Source organism: Rhinoderma darwinii, chromosome 12 (assembly GCF_050947455.1).
Source record: "Rhinoderma darwinii isolate aRhiDar2 chromosome 12, aRhiDar2.hap1, whole genome shotgun sequence".
NCBI lineage: Eukaryota > Metazoa > Chordata > Amphibia > Anura > Rhinodermatidae > Rhinoderma > Rhinoderma darwinii.
Genome location: NC_134698.1, coordinates 59,577,158 through 59,595,683, shown reverse-complemented (window position 1 = coordinate 59,595,683; position 18,526 = coordinate 59,577,158). Strand labels below are relative to the sequence as shown.

The following is an 18,526-nucleotide window of genomic DNA, read 5'->3' as shown; positions in this document are numbered from 1 at the left end:
ACTAGGCTTTTCTGCTCAAAAATCAGCCTCAAAATATGCCGTGTGAACATACCCTTATTAGTTTAGTTGCTCCTATGTGTACGTGATAAGCGTTATAGGGAAGAATGGAGTGCGCTCACGGGCTGAGTGCGCTCCATACTCTGTGGGTGTCAGCTGTTTTACAGCTGACACCCGGCACGAACGACTAGGAAGAGCGATCGCGCTAGTCCTGGCCGTTTAACCCCTCAATCGCGAACGCAGCATCTGAGGCATTGAAAAGAGAGGGACGGACCCCTCTGACAGCTCATCGGCACCCCCACCATGTGATTTCTGGTTCAAGTCCTCTAGGGGCCTAATAGAAAAAGTGTAAAAAAGAAGTAACGTGAAAAAAATATTAAAAGTTAACATAAAAGAAATAAAAAAACTTTTTCCCATTTTTTCCTCTATAGAAATGTAAAAAATAAACAAAATTGGTATCGCTGTGTTCGCAAAAGTCCAAACTATTACATTATTTAAATTGCACGGTGAACGCCGTAAAAAACAAAACAAAATTAAACTGCCAAAAATCTGTTTTTTGGTCGCATTAGCTCTAAAAAAAATATAATAAGGCCTCATTCACACGACAGGGTCCGAGTGTCGGCCGGGAAAATCGGCCGTTTTTGGCCGATTTTCCCGGCCGGTTTGCATCCGTTTTGCATCCGTTCCGATTCCGGGCCGAGTTGCCGTTTTTACCGGCCGATTTGGACCCGATTTGCATCCGTTTTTTTCCCTGTCCGTTTTAAAATCGGATGAATTTCATTTAAATTTGTTGCCACACACAGCCCTTTGTAGATAATGCCACACAGCCCCCTGCAGGCGATGCCACACAGCCCCCTGCAGGCGATGCCACACAGCCCCCTGCAGGCGATGCCACCCTTTCCCCTGCAGGCGATGCCACCCTTTCCCCTGCAGGCGATGCCACCAAGTCCCCTGCAGGCGATGCCACCAAGCCCCCTGTAGGCGATGCCACCAAGCCCCCTGCAGGCGATGCCACACAGCCCCCTGTAGGCGATGCCACACAGCCAACCTGTAGGCGATGCCACACAGCCCCCTCTAGGCGATGCCACACAGCCCCCTCTAGGCGATGCCACACAGCCCCCTCTAGGCGATGCCACACAGCCCCCTCTAGGCGATGCCACACAGCCCCCTCTAGGCGATGCCACACAGCCCCCTCTAGGCGATGCCACACAGCCCCCTCTAGGCGATGCCACACAGCCCCCTCTAGGCGATGCCACACAGCCCCCTCTAGGCGATGCCACACAGCCCCCTCTAGGCGATGCCACACAGCCCCCTCTAGGCGATGCCACACAGCCCCCTCTAGGCGATGCCACACAGCCCCCTCTAGGCGATGCCACACAGCCCCCTCTAGGCGATGCCACACAGCCCCCTCTAGGCGATGCCACACAGCCCCCTCTAGGCGATGCCACACAGCCCCCTCTAGGCGATGCCACACAGCCCCCTCTAGGCGATGCCACACAGCCCCCTCTAGGCGATGCCACACAGCCCCCTCTAGGCGATGCCACACAGCCCCCTCTAGGCGATGCCACCCACCCTGCCCCCTGTAGGCGATGCCACCCACCCTGCCCCCTGTAGGCGATGCCACCCACCCTGCCCCCTGTAGGCGATGCCACCCACCCTGCCCCCTGTATGCGATGCCACCCACCCTGCCCCCTGTAGGTGATGCCACCCACCCTGCCCCCTGTAGGTGATGCCACCCACCCTGCCCCCTGTAGGTGATGCCACCCTGCCCCCTGTAGGTGATGCCACCCTGCCCCCTGTAGGTGATGCCACCCTGCCCCCTGTAGGTGATGCCACCCTGCCCCCTGTAGGTGATGCCACCCACCCTGCCGGTGATGCCACCCACCCTGCCCCCTGTAGGTGATGCCACCCACCCTGCCCCCTGTAGGTGATGCCACCCACCCTGCCCCCTGTAGGTGATGCCACCCTGCCCCCTGTAGGTGATGCCACCCTGCCCCCTGTAGGTGATGCCACCCTGCCCCCTGTAGGTGATGCCACCCTGCCCCCTGTAGGTGATGCCACCCTGCCCCCTGTAGGTGATGCCACCCTGCCCCCTGTAGGTGATGCCACCCTGCCCCCTGTAGGTGATGCCACACAGTCCCCTGTAGGTTCCACCCATCCCCCCCCCCTTCCAGGAGAAGTCACTGACTTCAATGTCCATATATGGACAGTGTAGTCACTGACTTCTCCTGAAGAGGAATTCCCTGCCACAGGTCGGGAATTCCGCTTCAGAAGTGAGTGACGTCACTGTGTCCATATATGGACAGTGTAGTCACTCACTTCTCCTGTAGCGGAATCCCCGGCCATAGAGTCGGGGATTTCGCTGCAGAAGTGAGTCACTACGCTGTGTCCATATATGGACAGTGTAGTCACTCACTTCTCCTGTAGTGGAATCCCCGGCCATAGAGTCGGGGATTCCGCTGCAGAAGTGAGTGACTTCGCTGTGTCCATATATGGACAGTGTAGTCACTCACTTCTCCTGTAGTGGAATCCCCGGCCATAGAGTCGGGGATTCCGCTGCAGAAGTGAGTGACTTCGCTGTGTCCATATATGGACAGTGTAGTCACTCACTTCTCCTGTAGCGGCATCCCCGGCCATAGAGTCGGGGATTCCGCTGCAGAAGTGCGTGACTTCGCTGTGTTCATATATGGACAGTGTAGTCACTCACTTCTCCTGTAGTGGAATCCCCGGCCATAGAGTCGGGGATTCCGCTGCAGAAGTGAGTGACTTCGCTGTGTCCATATATGGACAGTGTAGTCACTCACTTCTCCTGTAGCGGCATCCCCGGCCATAGAGTCGGGGATTCCACTGCAGAAGTGCGTGACTTCGCTGTGTCCATATATGGACAGTGTAGTCACTCACTTCTCCTGTAGTGGAATCCCCGGCCATAGAGTCGGGGATTCCGCTGCAGAAGTGAGTGGCTTCGCTGTGTCCATATATTGACAGTGTAGTCACTCACTTCTCCTGTAGTGGAATCCCCGGCCATAGAGTCGGGGATTCCGCTGCAGAAGTGAGTGACTTCGCTGTGTCCATATACGGACAGTGTAGTCACTCACTTCTCCTGTAGCGGAATCCCCGGCCATAGAGTCGGGGATTCCGCTGCAGAAGTGAGTGACTTCGCTGTGTCCATATATGGACAGTGTAGTCACGTACTTCTCCTGTAGCGGAATCCCCAATCCCCGGCCGGGGATTGGGGATTCCGACTCCTACAGCGAGCAATAAAAGATCCTCCTCCTCACATGCACTCTGCACTGTGAGGAGGAGGAGAGAGAGTGCGCGAGCGACGGTAGACCCGGCCATCACTCGGGACACATTCCGGTGATGGCCGTGTATTACCCGGCCCCATAGACTTCTATGGGAGCCGGGCGGCCGGGCACCCGGCTGAAAATAGAGCATGTCCTATTTTTTGACGGGCGGTTTTCCCGGCCGTCAAAAAATCGGTCGTGTGAATAGCCCCATTAGGGGTCTATTATTCCTAATGCAGCCGGGTGCCGGCCGATTTATGAACGGCCGGCACCCGGCCGGGAATCCCTGTCGTGTGAATCCCGCCTAAAGTGATCAAAATGTTACAAGTACCGGGAAAAAAAATTGTATGTACCAAAAAAGGGTACCAATAAAAACTACAGCTCATTCCGCAAAAAATAAGCCCTCCCGCTGCTCAATACACGTAATGTGGTGAAACAAAACGATTTTATTTTTTTTTAACAAAAAAGTTATTTTTTTTAAAAGTAGTAAAATATTAAAAAAACTATATTCATGTGATATCACCGTAAGCGTAGAGCCCCACAATAAAGTTAAGCTGTAGTTTTTACCGCACGGTGAAAGCCGTAAAAGTGAGGAAAAAAAACGGTAGGAATCGCAGTTTTTTTCCAATTTCAGCCCGCAAATAATTTTTTCCCATCTTCCCTGTACATTATATGGTACCATTAGAAACTACAACTTCTCTTGCAAGAAATAAGCCCTCATACCATTCTATTGACAGAAAAATTAAAAAAAGTTAGGGAAAGTGAGGGAAAAATGAAAAAGTAAAATATGGCTCAGTCCTTATTAAGTCCTCCGGAGTATCTTCTAAAACCGCAATGTTTGCGATCTGTATATGCATTTTCTTCCACCCCTTTTTTTTTGCCATTGAAGTCAATTGGTAAAAACAAATGGCACAAACATGCGACAGATGGGACAAGCTATAGTTTAAAAAACAAACAAAAAAAAAAAAAACCCAGCCAGACCTAAAAAATAAATTAGCATTTTCCAATCACAAATGTTAATAAAAACTATTAGAAATCTCATTGACGTACATATCACGTAAAAGTCAAAACACAAGAACTATTAGAAATCTCATTCACATACATATAACTTAAAGAGGCTCTGTCACCAGATTTTGCAACCCCTATCTGCTATTGCAGCAGATAGGCGCTGCAATGTAGATTACAGTAACGTTTTTATTTTTAAAAAACGAGCATTTTTGGCCAAGTTATGACCATTTTCGTATTTATGCAAATGAGGCTTGCAAAAGTACAACTGGGCGTGTTGAAAAGTAAAAGTACAACTGGGCGTGTATTATGTGCGTACATCGGGGCGTGTTTACTACTTTTACTAGCTGGGCGTTGTGAAGTATCATCCACTTCTCTTCACAACGCCCAGCTTCTGGCAGTGCAGATCTGTGACGTCACTCACAGGTCCTGCATCGTGTCGGCACCAGAGGCTACAGATGATTCTGCAGCAGCATCGGCGTTTGCAGGTAAGTCCATGTAGCTACTTACCTGCAAATGCTGATGCTGCTGCAGAATCAACTGTAGCCTCTGGTGCCGACACGATGCAGGACCTGTGAGTGACGTCACAGATCTGCACTGCCAGAAGCTGGGCGTTGTGAAGAGAAGTGGATGATACTTCTATACACAACGCCCAGCTAGTAAAAGTAGAAAACACGCCCCGATGTACGCACATAATACACGCCCAGTTGTACTTTTACTTTTCAACACGCCCAGTTGTACTTTTGCAAGCCTCATTTGCATAAATACGAAAATGGTCATAACTTGGCCAAAAATGCTCGTTTTTTAAAAATAAAAACGTTACTGTAATCTACATTGCAGCGCCTATCTGCTGCAATAGCAGATAGGGGCTGCAAAATCTGGTGACAGAGCCTCTTTAAAGGTTCCAGGGAGAATTTGTTGCAGAAATTTCGGCAATTCACTATCAGCTTCATTCTCTGAATAAAACATGTAGAAATCCATACACCTGCTGCAGAAACAACCACATTCACATGAATGGATTTTTGGTTGCAGAAACTTCTGCAACAAATCTGCCACGTGTGACTGCCACCAAAAGGTTAAATCAGTGAGCGCAGGGTGGTGTTTTGGGGCGCAGGGTGGTGTTTTGGGGCACAGTTTCTGTAAGAAATACACGTATCCTAGGCTGTGTTCACAGAGTTTTTTTGCAGGAGGAAAATTCTGCCTCAAAATTCAGTTTGGGATTTTGAGGCAGATTTTGACCTTCCTACATGGCGTTTGCCGCGATTTTCACCCGTGGCCAGAGAGTAAACGCGCGAAGATAGGGCATGTCCATTCTTTCTCCCGCGAGGCGGTTTTACCGCTCGCGGGAGAAAACCGCCCCCACCTCCCATTGAAATCAATGGGAGGCATCTTTGGCCGGTTTTTGTGGAGCGGTTTCCGCTCCAAAAAGCTTGTCAAAATACTCCGTGTGAACAGGGCCTAATAAAACAAGAATAAATTCCACTTGTAAGACGCACCATATTTATGATACTCCACACCATATTTAATTTGTCGCATGTAATGCACCATATCTGAGGTAAACACAGGGTGAGCCAACAATGGTGACAATGCTTCAATTAGTACAAGCGCCGGGTCAGACATAACCCTCAGTGTGTATTGGGGGGCCTGATTTCGCTCTTATATTGTTTATATCATTTATTACATTTTACCTCAGATAACATGGTCTCATATAGTTCATGCAAAAATAAGCAATGTGACATTATTAAATCCTATTTTTTTTTAATGTGAAAATGAGTCCCAGTCAGCAACCCCTGAACGACAAGCCCTACTTATCCTGCGGAAAGAACCCTTCCTATCACCTCATAGAGATAACATTCATGGTGGCCAATAAAGCACATATGTACTCAGCTTACATACCTCACAATTCGCCTATTTTCTCCTCACGGTCGAACAAACGATCCCTCCACTCACTTACCTCATCACCTGTCTGCTCCTACCTGCGCCACTTCACCGTCGACCAACCGTTTCCTTCTTTCCTCAGCGCTGCGTGCTATGTCGCCCCCTGCAGGTAGGATGTTTACATTTACCGTCCTAAATCACTGAAGACGAGCGCTCACAAAAGTTATAACGCGTCACCTTGGTTACTGGTCTCATGTTCTGTGAGATTATGTCGTCATACTGCGCATTTACCTCACCGCTGACGTCACACTTATGCTGCTTAACGTGTTGTTCTCTCACGGATACAAATTACATTTTACCATTGTGTGTAATGTCTTTTACTACCCAATGGACTAACCATTGGGTATTTAACATTTAAGGTGTCGCTGCCAGGATGGCTTAGTAGAAACTGAGCATATGTCCCAACCAACAAAATAAAACTGTCCCTCCTAAAATGTATAGAATTAAATCTGCATTAAGTAATCAGTATATTTGTACACATTTTGCCTCACATATCTTGCGCCTCTGCTCATTTTCCTGCTGGTCGATCAAAGCACCACAGCACCAGCCACAGCATCCCTAGTGTCAGCCAGACTTACCTGCTGTTGCTCTATTTTTCCACAGCAAGCAGAGATAGCAAGTTTATTTTTGCACAGGATAAAGTCTTATGGACTGAAGTTATCTGTGTTCAGGGGTAGTATCGGGATTCCAGGATATTAGGGATACATTTCGAGTTGCAGTCACCTACAGTATATGGAAGTGCTACCTGCATTTATCCCTATGTACACTGCTTGTTTCCATAGAGTAGAATAGAGATCAATATATGCAGCTCACCATTGAGTTAGGCCTTATTTACACAAGCGTATTTCACATCCGTGATACACGTGTGAAAATCACGCACGTCGCACGGACCTATGTAAGTCAATGGGGCCAATCAGACATTCCGTGTTTTTCACGCAGCATGTGTCTGCTGCGTGAAACTCACTGCATGTCCTATACTTGAGCGTTTTTTGCGCATCACGCACCCATTGAAGTCAATGAGTGTGTGAAAATCATGGACATCACACGGACGCACATCCGTGTGCTGTGCGTGATTCGCGCAACAGTTGCTCAAGAAATGAAGAGAAAAAGAAAACCACTTCCTTCATTTCATTTTGCATACGTCAAAACCACATGACATAAGGATGCCATACGCGCAAAAATAATGCAGACACGCACCAAACACTGATGACACACAGAACTGCAACGTGCGCAAAACGCTGCGTTTTTACTCGCGCAAAAAGCACACGTTCGTGTGAATTAGGCCTTAGACAGCTTTTACACGGATGTAATACGAGCGTATTTAAGCATAAGTGTAATGGCCACAATGCTTGGACCTCCCACGATTCAACTAAATCAAACCCAGATCACAATAGAATCGTATGAGGTCATAAGAGGTGGGGCTGTAATACGGATGATGGCACTACTCCCAAGACTTCAGCTCGGAGACAAAATGTTATAAAACTAGAGTAAATTGTGAGGGTATGTGCACACGAGAACTGGCTTTTACGTCTGCAAAGACAGACTGTTTTCAGGAGAAAACAGCTGCGTCGTTTCAGACGTAAAAGCTCCTCCTCGCATTATGCGAGGCGTCTTTGACGGCCGATCATTTGAGCTGTTCTTCATTAAATTCAATGAAGAACGGCTCAAATTACGTTTCAAAGAAGTGTCCTGCACTTTTTTGACGAGGCAGTCATTTTACGCGTCGTCGTTTTACAGCTGTCAAACGACGACGCGTAAATGACAGTTCGTCGGCACAGTACGTCGGCAAACCCATTCAAATAAATGGGCAGATGTTTGCCGACGTATTGGAGCCCTATTTTCAGACGTAAAACGAGGCATAATACACCTCGTTTACGTCTGAAAATAAGTCGTGTGAACCCAGCCTAAATAAGGCCTCATGCACACGACCGTAGTGTTTTTCTGGCCCGCAAATTCCAGGACCGTGTTCCGTGAAATGTCCTCCGCAGTTCATCCGTATGTAATCCGCAGTTCATCCGTATGTAATCCGCAAAATGCGGATAAAAAAAAAAAAGCCTAGGTAAAACAGGATGACGACAGAACTCATTCCCGGTCGTCGCCTAGCAACACTTCCGCAAATCCGCAAACTGCAGTTGACACACGGAGGTGTACCCGCATTTTCCACAGGCCCATTGACCTCTATGGGCATGTCCGCATCGAATTTGCGGGCCGTAATAAGACATGTCCTGAGTTTGTGCGGCACGGATTTGCGGATATGCGAGGACCCGTGAAAACACGGATAGTGTGTATGGGCCCATAGAAATGAATGGGATCCGCAATTCTCCCGTGGATTTTCGGGAGAATTGCGGACGCAAAAGCACGTAACATCCAGTGTTTTCCAGGAGTGGAGAATTTATTTATTTATTTTATATGAGAAACATAGATACTGCGCTTCCTAACATAAATAAGCAATCAATATACATCCCTGAGGAAGAAGGCCGTTTAGCCTTTGAAACGCGAAGCGGTTTTGTCCAGTCAGACTCTCCTTAGTTTTACTATGACATCACAAACTCCATGCACGGACTACACATGGTAAGCCACCGGCCGGGGCGATCCCTCATTGCAAGTGCCTCCTCTTCTATCTTTCTGGATGTATTATAAGTTACCAACACTACAGCAGTGACCGCTTCCTACACTAAGGGTATGTTCACACGCAGAGTTTTCAGACGTATTTCGGGGGAAATAAAACGCTTCAAAATCAGCTAGCTAAACGCCTACAAACATGTGCCCATTAAATTCAATGGGAAAAACGTCATTTAGTTCAGACTGGGCGGTTTTTTTTATGCCGCTGTTTTAAAAAAAACGCCCCGTATAAAAGAAGTGCATGTCACTTCTTGAGCCGTTTTTCATGGTCTCAATAGAAAAACAGCTCCAAAAACGGCCATAAAAAACGCATCAAAAAACGCTGGGTGCATAAAAAACGGCTGAAAATTAGAGGCTGTTTTCCCTTGAAAACAGCTCCGTATTTTACAGCCGTTTTTTGTTTAGAGTTTGAACATACCCCAACTGTATTAATTCTATTTAGGCCCAAAGCACATTGTAGGTGTTTTGTATATTTATTTATAAAAAAAAATAGAGACTAATCAATATAATAGCTATGTGATGAAGCACACACAGCTCCAAAAGAAGTTATCAGAGACTCAATGTCACAAGGATGACATCACTTTCCACAGGGTGGGACAGGGACAGATTCACAGTATACAGTATTTGTAATTCTCTTTATCTCAAACTAATTTAAATCCACTTCCTGATAACATTTACTGACTCATTTCCAATCTATTATCATCAATTTTGTTTTGCAGCCGATGCAGCGAGCGCCGATCAACGAGACATCGTTGATCGGCGCTCGCTTGCTCCTGTCACACTGAGCTATGGATGGGGACGAGCGGTCGTTACTCCGATCGCTCGCCCCCATCCATTATTATCAAGTCGGCAGCGCATCTCCCTGTTTACACAGGGAGACGTGCTGCCGACAACGATAATTAATCTTTTACTTTTTTTAAAACGATACGACCAGCAGATGATCGAGCATTTGCTCGTTCATCTGCTGATCATTCCCGATTACACAGGGCAATTATCGGCAACAAGCGTTATATTAACGTACGTCTGCCCAATAATCGTCCTGAGTAAAACCCCCTTAAGTCTCATTTTTAACCCCTTAATGATTTTTTACGTTTTTCTATGGTCTCATTTAAAGAACTATAACTTTTTTATTTTTGCATCAACATAGCTATATAAGGTCTTGTTTTTTGTGGGACAAGTTGTATTTTTCAATAGCACCATTTTTGGGCACATATTTTTTGATTAACTTTTATGAACTAAACCAGCAATTTCGCCACTCTTTTTTGCATCCTAAATTTACGCCGTTTACCATGTGGTATAAATGACACAGTAAATTTATCGGGTTGTTACGATTGCAACGATACCAAATTTATATCTTTTTCTTATGTTTTACCACTTTTACACAGTAGAAACACTTTATTTTCAAAATTATTTGTTTTTGTGTTTCCATATTTGAAGAACAATAACTTTTTTATTTTTCTGCCGATGCAGCTGTAGGCCTTTTTGTTTGCAGGACATTTTTATAGCGTTCGCCGAGCGGGTTAAATAATGTAATACCTTTATAATCTGGAGTTATTAAGGACGCGGCGACACCAAATATGTGTAACTAGTTTTACTGTTTTTGTTTTCATAATAAAAGTATTTTGTAAGGGGAAAATGTGGGTTTTTAATTTTTTTTTAATTTGGATTTTTATTTTTTTATTATAAACTTTTATTAAACTTTTTTATTAGTTGCACTAGGGTCCTTCACTATGCGATCACCTGATTGCTTTTATAATACACTGCAATACTTCTGTATTGCAAGTGTATTACTGCCTGTCCATTCAAAACGGATAGGCATCTGCTGGGCCATACCTCTGACATGGCCTAGCAGACATTAAAGAGGCTCTGTCACCAGTTTATAAATGCTCTATCTTCTACTTAATCTAATAGGCACTTTAATGTAGATAACAGTTTTGTTTTTTTGGAAGAACGTTTATTCTTGACCAAGTTATCATTTTTCATTTTATGCTAATTTTTTCTAAATGCTCAACAAGGCGGTTTTTTACTTTTCACCAAGTGGGCGTTGTAAAGAAAAAAGTGCATGACGCCGACCAATCAGCATCATACACTTCTCAACATTCATGCTCAGCTTGTTTCACAACACAGCGTGATCTCGCGAGATCACGCTGTGTCAGGACTTCCTCCTGCAGGTCCTTCACCGCATCGACGCAAGAGTCAACAGACATCGCCACCAGACGTGCCAGGACGTTTTTCTGAATCGGCTGGAGGCGATGTCTGTTTAGTCTTCCATGGCTCCGGTGAAGGACCTGTGGGAGGAAGTCCCGTCACTGCGTGATCTCGCTTGTGCTGTAAAACAAGCTGGGCATGAATGTTGAGAAGTGTATGACACCGATTGGTCAGCATCATACACTTTTCTTTACAATGCCCACTTGGTGAAAAGTAAAAAAATGCCCAGTTGGCCATTTAGAACAAATTAGCATAAAAAGAAAAATGATCATAACTTGGTCCAAAATAAATGTTTTTTTAAAAAACAAAACTGTTGTTATCTACATTAAAGCGCATATTAGATTAGGTAGAAGATAGGGCAGTTATAAACTGGTGACAGAGCCTCTTTAACAAGAAGCAGACATGGGGGCCTTTATTAGGCTCCCACTACCATCGAAGACACCGGCACCCTGCGATCGTATAGCAGCGGGCCGGTGGGTGAGACAGGGAGCCTCCTCCCTCCCTCCAAAACCACTCAGATGCGGCACCCGTTATTGAGCACCGCATCTGAGGGGTTAAATGAGCGGGATCGATACTGATATCGATCTCGCCCGTTTAAGCAGTTCTTCTCCCTGCTCTGAGCTGCTTCTGGTAGCTGAGAGCAGGGAAATTTAACTGCTCCCTGCTCTATTTATTTATTAAAATGCAGTGCCGTAAAAAGGCTACTGCATCGGAAAAAAGGCCGTTAGTGGCCGCCGTAAAAACATTAATGGGCGGTCACTAACAGGTTAAACCAGGGCATCTATAAGTTTCCTGAGGCAGAGGAAGGACAAATGAACGCCAAACCAGAAACCTGAATGGCCTACACTACCTCTATAATAGGTACGCTACTGCACAAGAAGTTGTTGGCAAATCTAAAGCGGACCATACAAACGATCCTTTGGCGGACAGCTCTTAAACACGATTCCCCCCAAACATATGCACGCTCGGCCAAGTGTGCATGTGTTTTTAACAGGGAGAAAGCCGCTGCCAGACTCCTCCGGCAGCGGCTTATCTACTAAATAAACTAAAGGATTGGGCATGTTAAAATTCAACATGCCTGACCCTTCACTCCCCCCAACATCTGCTGCCATTGGAGAGTCGGTATGCCGCCATACACATTAGATAGTCGGCCGGTCCCGCCGAAATCAGCGGGTTTAGCCAACATACATTTATTGTGTATGGCTAGCTAAAGCATTGTGCATGCCTTCATATTTTGAAAATAAGTTTTTTGGATCTGACCAAATACCACAATAATAATACATGGTTATCTAGATATGTGTCGCAAAAAGCTTCTACCAGTCTCCCATATTGGTGCATAAATAGGCAGATTTCAGGAGTTTGGGAAATCTGGGTGCCAACTCCCTAAGAGCTCTTCATTTTTGAAAAGGGAAGAAACAGTTGTTAAGAAAGCAACACATAAGCGGATATATATTTTATAAAACCTCTTAACTGGTATATGTAAACTGGAATGGGGTTCAAAAGGTAGACACATGCTATACCCAAGGGCGGACATATAGCCTCTGCAGTCGAATCAGCTGCACAATGGCCCAGTAGGTTTAAAAAGAAGTGTCCTGCTTCTGTTGTCCCCTTCACTGCTCTTCAGGTAGCGGGGAAGTTATCATAAACCCCATCAATGCCCTAGACAACCAGAGATGTTCCCTTTTGCTGTAGGGGAAATTCACACTGGCCGTTTTCCAGAGAGTAAAAGCAAAACATTTTTATTTATTTTTTACATATGAGAAGATGTAGATATGCTGTCAGAAAGATACCTACATGCTGTTTTTGCACAGAGGCCCTCAGTTGTCTGTGTCCGCCCCTGGCTTTACCCTTCACAAACTGATGGCAGCGATTCTATGAATGCTAATTCATAATGCTTATCAGTTCAGTGATGTCACAGTGACACAAAAGAATCCTTAAAGGGTTATTCCCATCTTGCCACTTTTTTTTTTGGGCTAGCTCAAATGCATAATAAAAACAAAATCCCCTGGTGTTGTCGATTACATTTTGTTACCACGATTTCTGTTTTTATAGTTTTTCTTGGCTACTCTATGTTCCCACAATCAGGACTATTTGTGGGCGGTACAATTCCCGTGTCCTTCACTCCACCAAGCGGGCTACAGATGCTTCTGTATGCTTTGGGAAACGCTGCCTACTTGTGACAACCAGCATGGTTGGCGTGGTTGCCACGATCCCTATCGTTTCCCCGATCCACCTCGCACAGTAGCTTCCTTCATCCGGGCTCAGCAGCTATGTGCAGCACTATAGAACGGCTCCCAGGCTACTGCGCATGCTCGGGAGCCGTCTTATAGATTTGAATAGAGTTGCAGTGAGGTGGCCTGGCAGGAAGCTGCTGCGCATGCTCCAGCATGCACGCACCCGAGTTTCCGGCCATCCTCATGTAAAAAGATGTTAGAACGGCGCAAGTGCAGCCACCGCTGCTAGACTGCAGCGGTGGTCGTAAACATAGACAACGGATGCCAAACAATAAAGAGAGGCCTGGGTGGAGAGAAATCTTCATCTGGATAACAGTACATCTTTGAACATGATCTAGCAGATTAAATAAGATTGCCGAGATGGGAATACCCCTTTAACATACTTCCATTGCAATTTTTTGTTTGGTCTTCAAATAAGGACCAAAATATAACTTGGAAGAAGGCTTTGTTCATACCTATGTTAATATTTTTTCTTTTTCTGCTCCATCATAGGAGCAGAACAATGAAAAACCAGAAGAACTGGATTCATCTTATTGACTTTAATGGTTTTGGGTTGGGTTTTCTATCATGGTGTCAGTCGTTTTACTGGGAAAAAAATAGTGTGGCATGCTGCGCTATCTTTTTAAAGTATTTTGGGCCAGATCTGCGGCAAAGGCTCCTAACAGAGTCTTCGATGTAGATGTGAACAGAGCCTTAAGAAGTAATAAAAGTAGATACAAAAACAAAACGTGCTTTCTTTTCAAATTGTTTTACTACTGTCAATTTTTTTGTTTTGTTTTGAAGGAACCCAGAATGTTTCAGTAAACCATAAAGCCATCAGCATTTAATGACAATGCAACAGTTCCAAAAATGACCTATAATAACCCTTTCGTCTTACAGGTGACAAATCAATTGCATTTCATCGTATTTTTTTTCTCTAAGGAAAGACTCATTTTTTTATTCATATCCAACTACAGTGGGAAATGTCTTGCACTTTACTAGATAACTAAAGTATTTACCATTTTTCTCTAGTGAATATATCTCAGCTGATTATTCGCTGAACTGTGAGATACAACATTGGAATGATTCTTAAGAAAGTTTGATATTTCGCAAAAGAAAAATGTTACAAGCAATCTAGCTTGTGTCTGGTCACCGCAGATGCACTATGGGGTAGAGAAAGTGATATACTGTAAACAATTGTGCTGCTTTTACTTGAAGTGCATGCAGTGGCAAAAAAAAAAAATCAAATTAAAGATTATAAAAGAGAAATAAACCAACATGACTTGCTATATACGTTTGTTTTTTTTAACAATCTTGTGTTTAACCTTGACTTGTAATGCTATCTTTGGATGAGCATCATGCGCTTGGAAGGATAGACTATGCAGAGTGAATGTTGTCAATTGTCTCTGACAGGCACACATATACACACACATAAAATAAAGTCAAATGTCTGCAGTCTAGGATGCAGGAGAAACAGACTCGTTAATGTTTTAATAATAAGCAGTTTCAAGCTTTTTTTCTTTAACGTGAACTTGAATTGATGTAAAGGTAGTTGTCTTGGTGATGAATACAGATGGACAGTTTCACATCGATCTCAGTCTTGTCTCCTGTTATTGCTGATTTTTAGTCTAAAAACATCCTCCTTTTCTGACCCTCCTTTTACTGCATTGTGTGATCTCAAATATCAATATAAACACAAAATAAAAGAAAGTACTTGGCAACTTAGGGTCATCGGAAAGCTGCTCAAGCTTAAATCATTGATGCAACTGAGGGACAATGAACATCTGAATTAGACTTAATTTCTTCTTAATTTCTTTTCTTTCACAGTGACCCATTTTCTTGCCTAAAACCGTTCCTTCTCTGGAGGGCATTAGGTGCTGAGTGACAGCATTTCTGTCCAGGGTTGTCAGGAGGATTGCATGAGGCCAGTGAGGCGTTTAGATGTCAAAGACTTCCCCTGTAGTAGAACAAATACAGAGAAATGTTTAAAGTTATATTTTCCATGACATTGCCAAGGTTTTAACTGTTGTATACTAAACAAATGATATTACAATTTTATAAAAACAAGATGCTGATTTTGATCCATTAATATACTCAGATTTAGTACAATTAAAGGGTTTGTCCCCAACCTTTGTCCAAATACACTATAAGAGAAAATGCACATCATAGAGGAGGTCAGTGCCCCCCCACTGTGAGCAAAAGCAGAAAGCTGCTAACAAGCAACGGCACTTGCTCTGGCAGACCTGCTTCCTTCATGTATTTCCTATTTGAATGATTGCATGTAATACTATATTACTCTTGTAGCAGCTGCTGCAGGGGAAACAAACAGAAGAAGGTAACTTCCGACGCTTTTCTAAGCAGATATCCTTGCAACCAAAGAAAATAAACCTAAGTCAAAAGAGATGTCAGCTAATGTGTTCACATCAGCGTTCGGTTAGCTTCTGTTTGTATTACCATTGATTTAACTGGTAATGCTTCCTTTGCTAATGGTTTCCGTTGGTCTCCGTTCCATAAAGGTTTCCATTTTTTGACGGAAACAATAGCGAAGTCAACTGCGCTATTAATTCAGTAAATAAAACAAAACTGAAAACTTACAGAACGGCGACAAATGGAAATTATTAGCAAGAAAGCATTGCCATTGAAATCAATGGTAATGCAAACGGAAGCTATGGTTTTCCGTTTGACTTTCCGTTGATGGGTTCCTCCGACAGAAAGGACTGACGGAACCCATCAACGGAAACTGGACGCTGATGTGAACAGGCCCTTAGAAAAGCGTTCTGAAGAGAAGAGAGATATAATAGAGAGGAACCGACATTCAGCTGGTCTATTCGACTAAGCACTGAAAGGCCTCCTGCAGTTTGTATTGTATATAGACATAAAAACTGCCGAAGACAAACAGAGCAACATTTTTTCATTAAGGCCAAATGTAAATATGTTTTATTTAATAAAACACATACAATAAAAAATAATATGTCTACAAAAAGGTGTCAATAGCCATCAATTCTGGCTATTAATACTGTATAAAAGGACAGAATTAATTAATGCCTAATGGTTCAAAACCAAGTGCCACACATTTTCCATTTTACTAACCCTTTCCCAAAATATTTTGCCACAATCCCTTTCTTATACATTTTAATATCACATTTAAGGTCTTTGCACCTTCAATTTTTAATAGTAAAAAGTATTCCACATGTCCATAGTCATTAAAATTTTGTGCAATGCCTAAAAATGCTTTGTATCATCTCTTCTCATGACAATAAAAGATTAGTAGTCTATGCGGAGCCCTGAACTGCATTCCATCAAGCGCTTGAAATAAATGAAAATTTATATTCCTACTTTCTGCTATCAGTGTTTCACTTAAATACAGTGTTAATGGGTACGAACACAGATGTTAACATTTAAAGTGCCCACTTGGACTAGTCATACATCGCATGAACAGAACAGGAACCCTTCAGATGTTTTGTCAACTCATTATACCAAGCTCCATTCGTTAGGTTTACCCCTGGTTTCTTATACACTTTTGCTCTTCAGAAAGGTACTAGACAAGGGTGTCCTTTGTCCCCCTTCGCTTTAATATGGAGATAGAACCCCTAGCACGCCCTTTGAGGGACTCCCCACTGTATGATTGAATTAAGGCTCCATTCACTAAGCTCTTTACCCCCGGTTTCTTATACTCTTTTGCCCTTCCGAAATGTACTAGACAAAGGTGTCCTTTGTCCCCCTTTAATACAGCGATAGAACCCATAGCACACTCTTCGAGGGACTCCCCGCTGTATGAATGAATTAAGATGGGAAATAAAGAGGTAATTTAAATACAACATTATTTGCAGATGATATTCTTCTGTTCCTAGCAGACACAGACAGGGATCTTCCAGCAATTTTTGACACTCTAAACCCTGAGACCTTACCGAATGACTGTAAAGTAAATACGTCTAAAGGCCTATTCACATCAGCGTTCGGGTTCCGTTCAACCTTTCCGTCAGAGGAACCGAGGAAGGGAAAGTCGAATGGAAAACATTGCTTCAGTTTGCATTACCATTGATTTCAATGGTAATGCTTCTGTTTCAGTAGGTTTCCGTTTCATAATGGTTGAGCCTTTACAGTGCCATATGCATAGTGGGGAATGAAAAGGCAACTGGATCCTTTTCCCATGATTGGGTCGAAAAATACAATATCCAGACCTAGCTGCCAAACTTCACAAAGCAATATTTGCCTTTTCCTCCCCATCCCAATGCCCCATACAGATTATTTGCATGCCCAAAATACTAAATCAATCAACCAAATTAAGCAAAAGCAGACCTTCTACATTACATATGGTCCCACAATCATACACAATACTTCTGGGATCTTGTACAAGGGCTAATACAAAAAACTTGGAATATTAATCTATCAAAGTCCCCACAGTCATTCATATTTCATGCTTTCCCATTGTCCAAACAGTGGTTGAAGTAATATTACTCTTTGCTAGCAGATGCTTGTTACAGAAAAGGCTTCAACCTTGTGCACCGAATAGAAGTGATATTCTTCAACAGACGCGCCACTTATTGAACATGGACAGGCGGAAACTGAATGAATAAAGAAATCACACACAAATAACTTTTTTATTTGTCATCTATATAGAAATGAGATGGTACAAGTTGATGTCCCCTTTCAGATACACAACATAGTACCTAACAGCCAACAAAGTGTACACTGAGCTCCCTAAAAATGTACTTAAGAATTGCAATACATACACAATATAATTTGATCAATGGTTTTGCTGTTCAGAAGCATGATGTTGCATGTATTTTATTTGTTCACTGCTTTGTAGGATGTTATTGGCAGCTGAGCAATTTGACCTTTTTTTAATAATTATACTATAAGCGCTCCATTTTGTACACTTAGGCCTTTTTCACACAGACATCTTTTTTTCTGCATTTTAAACTGCATTTAAAAAAATGCTATGAGTTTCAAGCTTTAAGGTTTCAGTTTTCGTGGCTTTTTTTTTTCTTTAAATTAGTATCATTTTATACATGCATTTTTCTAAGGGAAGAATGACAGAAAAAACACCATACAAAGGGCATGCTGCAGTTTTAAAAAAAAAAACTGCTACTGACCCCAAAGACAATAAATTAGTGCCACAAATCAAAACGCTGTGATGAAGGTTCTCTCATATTTTACTATAGACTTTAGAGCAACATCTGGCAGCGGTTTTTTTTGGGGGTTGGAAAAATTTTGAAACAATTTAGGGAGAAATTACACTGAAAAGGCAGGTAAACA

At 43.6% G+C, this 18,526-nt stretch overlaps 1 protein-coding gene across 3 annotated transcripts in view; it reads right to left on the bottom strand.

The window, feature by feature from the left end:
- Positions 1-14,020: 14,020 nt before the first annotated feature.
- RGS6 (regulator of G protein signaling 6) overlaps positions 14,021-18,526 on the bottom strand; it is a 481,401-nt gene continuing 476,895 nt past the window's right edge. For all 3 annotated transcript variants that reach the window (XM_075844496.1, XM_075844495.1, XM_075844497.1), the window contains one exon: positions 14,021-15,224. In XM_075844496.1, the coding sequence (XP_075700611.1) occupies positions 15,174-15,224 (51 nt within the window). In that variant the 3' untranslated portion in view covers positions 14,021-15,173. The remainder of the gene's footprint in view (positions 15,225-18,526) is intronic.